Genomic DNA, 13,164 nt, shown 5'->3' with positions numbered 1-13,164 from the left:
ATTGGTCCCTGGTTGGGGAAGTTCCGCATACCAAAAGCTTTTGGCCAAAACAAAACAAAAAGATCTTAAAAGAGAAACATTGATCTACAACTTGAAATTAAGATGAATCAAATTCACATTTTCCACTAACAATTCCTAATCCAAGAATAGCAGGCCATGGTAAAACCAGCCTTTAACTCAGCAACCTGGGTTAGAAGAGTTATGTTACTAAACACACACGAAACCTTCAAAATTTAAATATCCTATGGCTTTCAATTCCATTTCCAGAATTTATCCTGAGATTAATATTCAACAGCGGAAACAGTGACAGACTTTATTTTTGGGGGCTCCAAAATCAATGCAGATGGTGACTGCAGCCATGAAATTAAAAGACGCTTACTCCTTGGAAGAAAAGTTATAATCAACCTAGACAGCATATTAAAAAGCAGAGACATTACCTTGCCAACAAAGGTCCATCTAGTCATGGCTATGGTTTTTCCAGTGGTCATGTATGGATGTGAGAGTTGGACTATAAAAAAAGCTGAGTGCCAAAGAATGGATGCTTTTGAACTGTGGTGTTGGAGAAGACTCTTGAGAGTCCCGTGGACTGCAAGGAGATCCAACCAGTCAATGCTAAAGGAAATCAGTCCTGAAAATTCATTGGAAGGACTGATGCTGAAGCTGAAACTCCAATACTTTGGCACCTGATACGAAGAACAGACTCATTTGAAAAGACCCTGATGCTGGGAAAGACTGAAGGCGGGAGAAGGGGACAACTGAGGATGAGACGGTTGGATGGCATCACTGACTCAATGGACATGAGTTTGAGTGAACTGTGGGAGCTGGTGATGGACAGGGAGGCCTGCAGTGCTGTAGTCCATGGGCTCGCAGAGAGTCAGACACGACTGAGCGCCTGAACTGAACTAATATTCAACAAATATGCAAAAGAATAGTGCCTAAGAAAGTTCATCACCATCTTCTAACAACGAAAAAACACCTAGAAACCTACATGTTCAAAAACTGATGCTTCTATAAACCACGGAATGACAAGGATTGCCAGCAAACACCGGAAGCTAAAAAAGCAAAGAAGGATCATTTCCCTACAGGTTTCAAAGAGAGCACGACCCTGTCAACACCTTTTCAGACTTCTAACCTGCGAAACTGTGAATAATAAACTTCTGTTGCTTTAAGACACCCAGGTATGTGGTACTTTGTTATGGAAGCCCTAAGAAACTAATATACATTAGAAATAGAGTCAACTGATCTTTGCCAAAGAAGCAAGGCAATTTCAAAGAAGAAAGGACAGTCTTTTCAACATACAATGCTGGAAGAAGAGGATACCTGCATGCAAAAAAATGTATCTAGACAGGGATCTTAAACCTTTCACAAAAATTAAAATGGATCACAAATGTGAAATTATAAAACTCCTAGAGAATAAAACATGAGAAAATCCAGTTGATTCTGGGTGTGGTGATAGCTTTTTAGACATAACACCAAATGTACAGTCCATTAAAGAAACCATTGATAAGTTGGAGTTAATTAAAATTAAAAACTTCCACTTCTCAAAAGCACTATTAAGAGAATGAAAAGCCAAGTTACAGACTGGGAGAAAATTTCTGCAAAACACATAACTGATAAAGGACTGGTATTCAAAATATACAAAGAACCCTTAAAATGCAACAATAAGAAAAACAAATCAGGGACTTCCCCAGTGGTCCAGTGGTTAAGACTCCACGCTTCCAATGCAGGGAGCACAGGTTTGATCCCTGGTGGGAAACTAAGATCCCATCACCCATGCCATGCGGCACAGCCAAAAAAATAAGTTAAAGAAAAACTAATTTAAAAATGGGCAAAAGATCTAAAGAGACACCTCACCAAAGAAAATATACAGATGACAAACAAGCATATGAAAAGACACTCAGTATCACTGGGAGTTGCAAATTCCTTTTAGAATGGCTGACGAAAATCCAAAAACTGATACCACCAAGTGCTGGTGAGGATATGGTAGCAGGAAGAAAGCTAGAAAAATATAGATCAAATGTTAGCAGTAGTTATAGTCACGGTGGTAGGATTACAGGTGGCTATTTATTATTTTATGCTGAGAATAACACTATATTTTCTAATATGATGAAACACAGATGTACCAGAAAATTCAAGTCTACCCTAACTGACCTGACCATTGTTGATATGCTACAGAACAGAACAAGGACTGGGTCTTTAATACTACTTCACCAGTCCACTACCAACATTCCTCTGACCACAAAGAGAATGCATTCCACCATCTAGGGTACACCAAAAGGTAACTTTAAAAATCAGAGGGAGAGAGGGAATTTCCTGAGGGTCCAGTGATTAGGATTTGGCACTTTCATGGCCTGAGTTCAATCCCTGGTTGGGGAACTGAGATTCTGTAAGCAGAACGGCCAAAGAAAAGAAAGAAAATTTAGAGGTGGGAAAAATTAGTTTGAGATTAACATATACATACTACTACATGTAAAATAAATAATCAACAAAGACCTACTGTATAGCACAGAATATTATAATACTCCGTAATAACCTATATGGGAAAAGGATCTGAAAAAGAATGGATATACGTATATGCACAACTGAATCACTCTGCTGTACACCTGAAACCAACAGAGCACTGTACATCAACTCTACCACAACATAAAAGAAAAACTAAAAAATTGCCTCCAATGAGATCAAGTCTCTAGGAATTTACTACAATGACACACACAAAAAGAAAAAGTATTAGTCAGAAAAGAAAGGAAACATTTTACAACAGAAAGGAGGCTTTGGTGTCCCCTTCATCCCTGAAATCAACATCCCAAAGAACATAAATGAACTGTTGTTGGTTTCAGTAAGACTGCTACATATTAATCAAACAAAATGAGATTTATGAAATAGTAGAATAGCATGAGTTGTACTCCCCACCCCCCTGCCCACCATTTTTTCAAAATCGATTCTGTAAAACACCCTGAGGTAGGCAAGGCAAGGCATGGAGAGACTGAATCCTGAATAGATATGCATCACATTACTAATGTTTAAATACAACAGTTCTTTCGTATATCCCTTTTACATACTGAACTTCTAAAACTTTCACTGGGGGGTGGGGGGAAGGCTATAACTGCTATGCAAGAAAATAGCCCCCAAAAATGTAGAGGTAAAAAATTCACTGTAATTATTACTACATAAGACAAAAGTCCAAAACCATGGTGCACATTCCCTTTTTTTAAAAAAAGAAATAGTACCCAAGATAAATAAAAATCTGAATAAACACTGATGAAAAAGACAAAACTGAATTATAGGATATCACTATCAGGACATTCCCCAGAATGCAAAAAGATGCCAATGTGGGAGGAAAGATACATAACATGGAAATAATTCCAGAAGATTCAATTTCTACACAATGAAAATTATATAAGGTTGGAATGGAACTGGTAGAAATGATAATGAAATAACAATACAAAGAAATTTCCCTAAACTGGATGAACTTAAGTCTTTTAACTAAAGGATTCATCAAATGCCAGGCAGAAATGTTCTTTAAAGACATCACTACTTCACCATATACCATATATATAATGGTGAAATTTTTGAATTCCAATGGTAAAGCAGAATTATACAGACTTCTAGGAAAAAGCAGACTGAAAACAAAGGAAAGAAAATCAGACTTGACATCTGACACATTATTTGAATCTCTAAAATTTCAAAAGACAAAATATCCAGAATTTAAAGGTGATATTATTACTCTAGATTGAGCTTTTCAAATTACATTTCAAGAAAAGCTCAGGACTGGGAAGAAGGTTTTAGAAAGTCTCATAAAATATGTATCATATATGTACTCCACATATTCTTTTAAAAATTACTAAAGGAAGCGGTCTAACTTCAGAAAAAAAAATTAGAAAAAATAAATAGAAAAAGAACAAAACAATGAAAAGGCATTTTCTCATTATTTTTTTAAAAAGTTTTAAAGCAACTACTTGGGGGTGTCTGATTTATGATACAGCTGATAAATCCTAAATAAACTGAACCATATAGTATATCAAAAGAGTAACAAAACATGATCAAAGAAGGTTTATTCCAGAACTAAGAATGGTTTAACATTAGGAAATTCATTACTAGAATAAACAGGGGTTAAAAAAGGAAACTCTGCAGTATCTTAAGATTTCAAGAACAGAAAAATGGTGAAAAAATATTTAAAACTGTAGTTTTTTAAAAGTTAAAATGGCTTTTTAAAAGAAGCTACAAACATCTATTCCCAATAAAAACTCTGTAAATTACAAGGAACCTTCTTAGCATAAGTGTACTAATTGATCAGAAACTATCATCATATGTGACATGGTAAAACATTACAAGTAAATCACTCAAGGGAAAAAAAAGCCTGTCTGTACTACCATCCAACACCGTTTCAGAGTTCAATGCATGCAATAAGGGAAAAAAGTACAAAGATTAGAAAGGATGAAGCAAAAAATTTAGTATCTGTAGATTACAGGCTTGCAAACTATACAATCTAACAATCAATTAAATAAATTTTAAAAACTAACATATTTTTTAAAATCAGTAAATTTCTTATGTTCCAACAACAATCATTCAGATGATAACAAGAGTCCTAGTCACCATAAAACTAAAATATATAGGAAGAAAACAAAGAAATATAAAAGACCCCATCAAATTAGAAACAAAACCAAAACTATTAAACTACTAAGGCACAAGAAGACCTGGATAATGGAGAGATAATGGAGTAGAGGCTTAAAGAAGTTTACTTTTCCCCTAAATACCTTAAGTAGATTGAATACAATTCAATTCAAAATCTCAATGATACTTTATTATTGGAACCTGACAGACTGCAAAATTACTTAGAGTAACTAAGAAAATCTTAAGAAGAATGAGAGGGCCCTGGGCTTCCTGTAATTACCACAGGTGTGAAATATAACATTTAAATGTAATATTGGCAAATGAATGAGTACAAGATAAACAGAATTCAGGCAATTTCTGGAAAAAGTGGCATTTGAAATTAACAACAACAAAAAAATTAGCCATCCATTTGAAAAAAATAAATTCTGTATCATACAAAAAAGGTTTCAGGAGAACAAAAGCAAGGATGACAAAGATGCTGTAACTCACTAAAAGGACCATATAAGAAAGATTCTAAATTCGTAACTATGAGGAGCTAAAAAGCATTTTGGACAATGGTTAAGGGGAGGAAGACAGGCAATGCCATGTAACTACAATCCTTAGATTACATTTTAATATAAAATATGTAAACACTTAAGTACTGGGAAGAAATGCATGGGTTTTTTTTTTTTTTTAGTAAGCTCAGGATGAAAAAAACCTGTCCTAAACATGATACCAAAGTTACAAACCAAGACAAAACTCATAGATGTGACTACATAAAATGAAAACCATTCGTACAGCAGAAGATCAGCAACATGGCCAAGGATTAATACCTTCACTAAAAGGGGTGTGTTAAGAACTTTTAAAAATCAAAAAGACTTCACTAATACAGTAAATTGGTATAACCTCCTTAGAGAATTATAACAATTCTACAAATTCACATTTAAGAACTGGTTCAAAGAAATAGTTCACATATATGTGTGTGTGTGTGTGTGTGTGTATATATATATATAGCTGTTTTTAGGGGCTATTTTTGTTTTCAATGGTAAAAACTCAAATGTCCATCAATGAAGGATATATTAAATTATTGCATATCCATTTTTATAAAGCAACAAACACAGTCATTAAAAAGAGGTGAGGCAAAGCTCTGAGTATGGACATGGAACTATGCCATGATGAACTGTTCATGGTGGTTTTCTCTGAGGAGGCAGAATTACAGGAAGAATCCACCTTGTCTGTATTGTTTTTACTTTTATTATAAGTACATATTATCAAGAAAAAAAGAAGGGGTAGTGATATTTCTATCAAAAAACCCCAAAACTTGTAAACAATTACAAGAAAAAAATAATGTGTTGACAACTATCTTTTTGATTTCTTACTGGTTCAGGAAAATTATGCCGCAAATTACAAAAATGTTTACCCCTTTAATGATTAAAAAAAAAAAACAAACCCATTTCCACACTTACATTAGCTGGTTGATCTCAACAGGAATGTCTGTGTCTTCACTGAGTTCCAATTTATTACGCCTGTAGGTCGAACCAACACTCAATCCATGAATTAATAATAATGAGGCAGAAAGAATTTTCCTCCTCACATTGCCAAGGAAACCTCTCAGCCACAATTCAAACACAGGATGTGTTTTTAAAATATCTCTCAACTACTGAGAGTTTAAGTCCATTCAAATAACCTTTGTCAAACTGGAGACAGCTAGGGTTAGTTATCTCCTCAAAAACAAAAAAAAAACAACAAAAAAAGAGTTCATATAAAAATGAACTTGAGATTCAAAGGATTATTAAAAAGAAAAAAGATCAATCTTCCATAGCCGAACAATTAATTTAAAAAGAAAAAAGAAAGAAAAAATTAAAAAAAAAAAACAAAAACACCAAAATTCAATAAGATCCAATTTCTGGTCTTCAAGATTTCTTCACCTATTAAGAAAAAAACAGAAACCTTCCCCCATCTTTATTATCTGTATAATAAAAACATACTTGTATGTAAAAATATAGTGTTTTATGTATAATATACATATACATATATACTAACTGGCTTATAAACACACACACACGTACACAAATGTGTAGAAATAAAACATCCGGGTAAGTTTTCCCTTTTAAAATACACTACAAAAGCCTTTAAATTTGGGTCATTATAAAAATAGTGAATTTCTTCTTATACCAAAGTATCATGAAGTATTTTAATGTTACACTAAATTTTGCCCGGCCGACAAAATAAAAATGAAGGGAAATCCTTACACATATATCAATGTGTATAATATGAATGTATGTATATTGTCACATCATCTTTTATCATCTTCAGGGAGTGTTTAACCAAAAAAGATAGAAATGTATAGTTACAGAGTAACTACAGAGTGGTGCAGCAAGCTGTAGAAGGCAGAGCAGCATTATAGCCATCCTGAACTGGCACTGTCAAAATACAGGAAGTTTCTATCTAAGGGAAGATTTTTTTTCTTCTTTTACAACACCAGTGTCACTGGCATGACATTCAATAGTGGCCCTGCAAAGGCTTATGCAATCTAGTTCCAAATTCTTTACTAGTGATGGCTACAACTAAAGACTTTGTAATTATCCATTTACTCCATTTAGTAAAAGGGTAAACTTTGGGAGTTCAAATTTCATTTCACAATGGTACATTTACCATTTAAGAATTTCAAAAAAAAACAAAAATGAAGAGCGATTTTGATACATAGAAATGAGTTCTAGATTTTGAAACCAGCCCAGTAACAAAGCAATTTGATTCTCATGTAATAAATACTACATAATTTCTAGGCTAAATCTTGCCAAATACTATCCAAGACAAAACTAAAATCAAAACTTTAAAAAAAGTGGACACCTTTTACTCACACTTAATACTAGTCAATTTTCCAGGAAATTTTTGGGCAGGGAATATCCCCAAATCTAAAATGAAAAAAAGGAAAAATTGGGATCTTACATTAGTTATTTGGTCTGAAACTTTTAGTAAAAGTCATCATAACTGGCCTCCCACTCGATCACAAAAACATACTCTCAGAGTGGAAAGGGACAAGATCAACTAGATCAATTCTTTCATTTTACCAGTGAGGCAATGATTACTAACACATGAAAATACTGACTGCTTATTTTGAAGTAAGAGTTAAGGCCAAAATAATCTCACAGTTAAGAATACAGTATTATGGGTCATTCAGTGTAATTTTTAAGAAGACATTTACGATCACTTAAACTCAGAGAAACATTCTTTGGGAAACGGATACTGGTTTTGTCACAGTATGCTCATGGGGCTTTCATTTCTATTCCCATTTAATCTTCTCCAATTCTGTAAATTTTTTGTCATTTACCCATAAATTATATAAAACTACCTATATAATCTTTTATTGTATTTACAATAAAAGTTAAATAGGGCAATTCAAAGACTAAAAGTATTTTTTCCTAATTGTTTTCTAATGTTTCCATTTTATATAGAACCAATCTTAAATATAAAGGGCAACTCTATCACGCTTAAGTTGAAATTATAAAATTGACCAGTATGAGGAGGCAATTAGAAATTCCAAAGTATAAAACAATTTTGTCAACTTTTGTTTTTGCCAAGCTATAAGTATGAATCAGGGTTTTTAAAGAAATAGAAAAATACTGGTGGTGGGGGGAGGGGAGATATATCAGTTTAGTATGAAAGTAAAGTCGCTCAGCTCCATCTGACTTTGCGAACCCATGGACTATACAGTCCTGCCTTTTCTGTATTTTATTGGTTTCACAGCAATCAACCTTCCCAAGCTGAGAGAAATTTTAATTTAAAACCAATTACTAGTTCAATCTACCAGCCAGAAATAGCCTAAGGCCTTTCAATGCTGCACTATATTTTTCTAATTAAAATATCTCTTTTGCCCTCTCAATTGGTACAAACAAAATTTCAGGTGATAGCTTACTGAATTACTACTATGAAATCTTTAAAGTTAATCTTCACTTTGTCGATACTGTATTACCTCTGAGGAATTTTCTGCCCTTTTTCTGTTTTCAGGTTTCCCCAGATAGTGCATAAAGAATAATTAGTATAACTACATATAACAATTATAGCAATTAGGATACACTAACATAGCAATAAGTTGCCCATTTTAAATGGAGAAAGGAAAAAGAAATTAAGGTAATATTTCTTTTTCATTGCTTTGAATAACTTCATTCTCAGGATCCCAGCTTAGAACCAATGCAGAATAATCATAGTTAACATTTTTCAAGTTCATTTTCAGAAACATCAGCTGTTCTATATTATCAAAGTCCAGGCTCATGATCTGCTTTGGATGGAAGTGGCTATTTGCAGTAAAGACACATTCAGATTGCCAACTACACATGGGGCAGCTCAGATACTGAATGGCAACTTGGGTCAAAGCTGGCCATACGTTCACCTTCTTCTGCCAATAAAACAAAGGGTCATCACCCCCTGAGATCTCTGAATACTTCTCTTTGAAGTATTCATCCACCACTGCCATAGCAGAAGGAAACATGAAGCTTTTGCCTCCAATGGCAACATTATCTGCAGCTGAACAATCAACAGATCCTGAAATGGAGGTGCCTTCTCTTATAGATGAGGTAAATGAATCAGCTCCTACTATAGCTGAGGGGCCAGAAGCTTCTGAAGTTGCAATATGGGAGACCTCTGGTGAAGATTCCATATAGTTACAAACTTCTTCTGCAAGGATCTGCTTGTAAGTTTCCAAATCAGCACCTTGAGGAAAAAAGTCTCCCAAACTGTTTTTAAAGCAAGGATCTAACAAAGTAGCCAAGATACAGGGCTTGGATTTGAGCATGGCACTTAGTAGGGTGTCAGTTTCAAGTTTCAGAGATAAACTGTCTACCAGATTGAGGGCCTGAGTAATACCTCTAACTTGAAAATCTTCTCTGAGTTTCTGCAGGGAAAGGAGTAGATGATGGATGAGGGGTAGCACCTGATTCAATCCTATGGTCTTCACACTCACTTTCTGGGTGGCCTCCTCAAATGGTTTAAGAATATCACAAACATATGTCATTAGAGTCCACTGAAGGGAGGTGAGCACAACTCCACTGGCTCTACCAAGACTATGGTGAACTGAGTAGCAATGCTCCAAGAGCCATTTTAACATATAAAAGGTAGAAATCCAATGGCCAGCTTCATCTTGTTTTAAATTTTTCCATGGAAGTTGGTGATCATTTTGGAACTCTTGCAGTATCTGACGGGCCTTGACCGAATGACTAAAATGATGACAGGTTTTCCTGGCAGCCACTAACATGTTCTCAATGCTTTTGTGTTCACAGAAAAAGTCCTGAATGACTATATTTAAACAACGCAGGAAGCATGGTACGTGGGTAAAACCGCCATCTTTGACTGCGTGTACTACATTAGAAGAACTGTCAGAAACAATGAAGCTAGGGATGAGGAAATTAGGAGAAAGCCACAGACCAATCTGGTCATTTAATTCTTGTAAAATGTTGGTTATCAAACAGTTTTTGGCTAAACCTGTTACACAAAGAACTGCCCACCTTCTAAAGTTGGGGATCCTGCCATTATTGAAAGAAGGTGTAGTTTCCAAAGAGACCCAGTGTACAGTCACGATGAAATAGTCAGTGGATGGGTCATGGGTCCATATGTCCACAGTCAGGTGGATCTTTTGAGTCTGAACATTCTCCAAAGTTAAGAAAATTTTTTCTCTGACAGAATCATATAACCGAGGTACAGCCTTAGTGAAAAAGAAAGTTTCAGACGGTAACCTATAGTCAGGGGCCACAATCTGCAGGAACCTCTGAAAGGCTGGGGTTGAGAAATAGTTGTAAGGATGCATATCTTCCACAATCATTTGAATAATTGCCTGACTTATTTGACTTGGGGTTGAATTTTCACAGTATGCTGTTTCTTGCTCTTGTGCATGCATTTGAGTGTCTTGCTCTGCAACAGGAGTAGGACTCTCAGATCTTCTATTTTCAACCTCTAATACAGGAGGTTCATCTGAATCAGAGTCACTAAGGTGCTCAGCTGCTACATCTTGGCTGCCTGCAGACCTCTCTCCACGCAAACTGTCACTCAAGAGATCATTTCTCTCAGTTTCAGCTTCATCTAATCCATTTCCAACTGCACCACTGTCTTTGTTGGCAACTGCCCAATGGATGGGATGAGTGGCCTGCAGGTGTCGTTGAAGTGTTGAAGTTCCTAGGTGAGAACCTGGCCTACCCCGGCTCACACTTCGTTTACATATATTACACACAGCTCTTGAGATGTGCTGAGGATCAGTATAGAAAAAATTCCAAACTGCAGATGTCTTGGCTCTTGTTCCAGGAATTAAGGCATGCTTGACAATGTTACTTTTAATGAGAAATCTCCCTCTTTGTGCCCTCAGGGCATCAGATACTGATTTATCACGTTTCTTACCCATTCCATTATCTAATGGATCAGCAGGGATATATTCAAAGCTTCCACTGCTTCCAGCAGAAGAGGGAGATAAAGGTGCATCCAAAGTAAAATCCTCCTCTCCACTTGTAACTCCAAATTTGTTGGCCCTTGTCCAGTGAGGTGAATGCCTTGCCTGCAGATGTCGTTGAAGAGTAGATGTCCCGAGATGGCTGCCTGGTTTACCCCTACTAACACTTTTTTCACAGAGGTTACAAATAGCCCTCCAGGTATACTGCGGGTCCACATGAAAGAAGTGCCACACAATGGAGGTCTTGGCTCTGGTACTCGGTAAATAGATCTGTTTTTCTATATTGCTTTCAAACAGACTTTCTTCATCCTGCTCAGGGGCACTAGAAGCTAACAAAGTAGGGGCATCTGCAACTGGCCTCCCAGATACCAAATCCTTACTAAACTTTTTCGCAAGGATCAGTTTCTTTCGCCGCCTTTTCCCCTTAATTCGCAAACCCTTCTTTCTTTTCTTTTTAGTGGGCAATTCTGCCTCTTTATCCATTCCTTCTGCTACCATCTTTCCCTCTACCACATCTTCTTCATCTGTATTAGAAGTAACAGGAACACACCCCAGAATCCCAGCACCACTAAAAGTGCTACATCTTCTACCAGGAGAAAGTGAGGAAACTGGTACACTTAAGGTACATACACTCATCCTTTTTAAGTCTCCAAAATTCGTACCAGAATCTGTTACTGAGTTTACTCCTCAAACATATACACAGCTGTTCCTCTCTACTTGCATTACCTTTTCTCCAATTTCTATGGGGAGTCAAATTCCCTTTGGACCAATGACTTCCAAGCCAGGTTATTTTTGGAGGAAAAATGACAGCAATGGAGAACATTCCCAAACTTTTTCATAGAGGGCTTTAAGATCCCTTCCAACTTTTTGAGTTCTGAATTCAAATAGTCCAATTTATTCATGTTTATAGAAAAAGAACGGAGACCCACTTTCCCAGTGTAATAAAGTTGATAAGTAGCAGCTAGAAACCAGGTCTTTTAAATCTCAGGTCCATGTTCTTTCTCTTTCAACAAAAACTAAACCTCCTTGAAATGTCTTCAGCTTTTAAAATATGTATTTTTTAATGCTGCCTCAGGATAGCAACATCAATTTCCCCTAATTCTATATGAACTTAATTATTTTCCGTAAATTTCATTTAAACAAAAACATAGTGCATCATTCAACATTCACCACTTAGGGCTGCAATTTGGCAATATAACTCAAAACGTCAATTCTGGAAAGTTAAATCAGACTCCACATACTGGTCATTAACAGCAAAATGCTATTTGAGCCCTTTCAACTCTAAAACAGTAACAGTAACACAGTTCTTTTAAAAATATGGGCAGCAAAAAAAAAAAAAAGCTTTGAGAGTAAAACTTTAAAATTTTACTCACAAGCGATTTTTCAATTTATTTTTTGTATCAAGAGTTAATCCATGCTTGGTTTTCAGACATGTTTAGACTGGAGAAGCTGTACAGCCTATAAACGAGTAACTCCTAAGTTTGACTCTATATAAGCAGCAAAAAATGAAATACTAGCTTTAAACCATTCTCATGCCTTCTTGGTTGATCCCTCCCCTTCCCCCAGTACCTACACACATTTACCCTAAAAAACATCGCTATCACTAGTTCAGCCTCCTTCTCAAGGTCCAGAACCAAGGGCTGGAAGATGTCAACAATATGAGCCTTCCCCATAGGAATCCGCACCGATTATGGGAGTTTAGGGGGTGTTCTTCATTACGGTTTCATCAATCCCACAAGGAGAACGGAAGTGTCCCTGTTGTTCTTGATTCCGATGCTGAGGGCTGGGGGTGGGAAGTGTAATTAAAGTACGGAAGGGGTGTAGGATACCGGAATAAGGTCGGTGGCTTTCTGTGTGTGGAGTTTGAGAAAATCTCCCAAGTAGTGGGGCCCTAGAGAGGAATGAGAGTAGGTAAAATCAGCTCCTAGCACTCAATCCGATTTACGCAGCAGGGGTCCGCTAAACTAGGGAAACTCTCGCCCCCGAAGAAACCGATTTAGTGTCAGTTCTCCTCTGGAGGAGGGTAACAAGTCTGTTTCCAGGGGCTGCTCCAGGATCCCAGTTTCGCCAACACCGGATGTGGGGGAGGGGAAGAAGGTTGGGAAAGGAGCAGGCGCCGTGGGGGTGGGGGAAGTGAGGCG

The 13,164-nt window shown here is 36.4% G+C and overlaps 1 protein-coding gene across 14 annotated transcripts in view; it reads right to left on the bottom strand.

The window, feature by feature from the left end:
* LOC104998788 (zinc finger BED domain-containing protein 6) overlaps positions 1-13,164 on the bottom strand; it is a 44,603-nt gene that overhangs the window by 30,960 nt on the left and 479 nt on the right. For 2 of the 14 annotated variants that reach the window (XM_010854141.1, XM_010854146.1), the window contains exons 2-4: positions 12,709-12,914; positions 7,452-7,505; positions 6,057-6,116 (exon numbers count right to left, since the gene is read on the bottom strand). Coding sequence is in view for 2 of the 14 variants with exons in the window: in XM_010854136.1 (XP_010852438.1) it covers positions 8,717-11,659 (2,943 nt within the window). In the remaining 12 variants the exon portion in view is untranslated. Of the gene's footprint in view, positions 1-6,056; positions 12,915-13,164 lie in introns of those variants that run through there. The other 12 variants (XM_010854140.1, XM_010854142.1, XM_010854144.1 and 9 more) reach the window with 8 other exon arrangements.

The sequence above is a fragment of the Bison bison genome, unplaced genomic scaffold (assembly GCF_000754665.1).
Source record: "Bison bison bison isolate TAMUID 2011002044 unplaced genomic scaffold, Bison_UMD1.0 scf7180017864338, whole genome shotgun sequence".
Classification (NCBI taxonomy): Eukaryota; Metazoa; Chordata; class Mammalia; order Artiodactyla; family Bovidae; genus Bison; species Bison bison.
The sequence above is the reverse complement of the archived record's forward strand: the minus strand, read 5'-3'. Positions and strand labels throughout refer to the sequence as shown.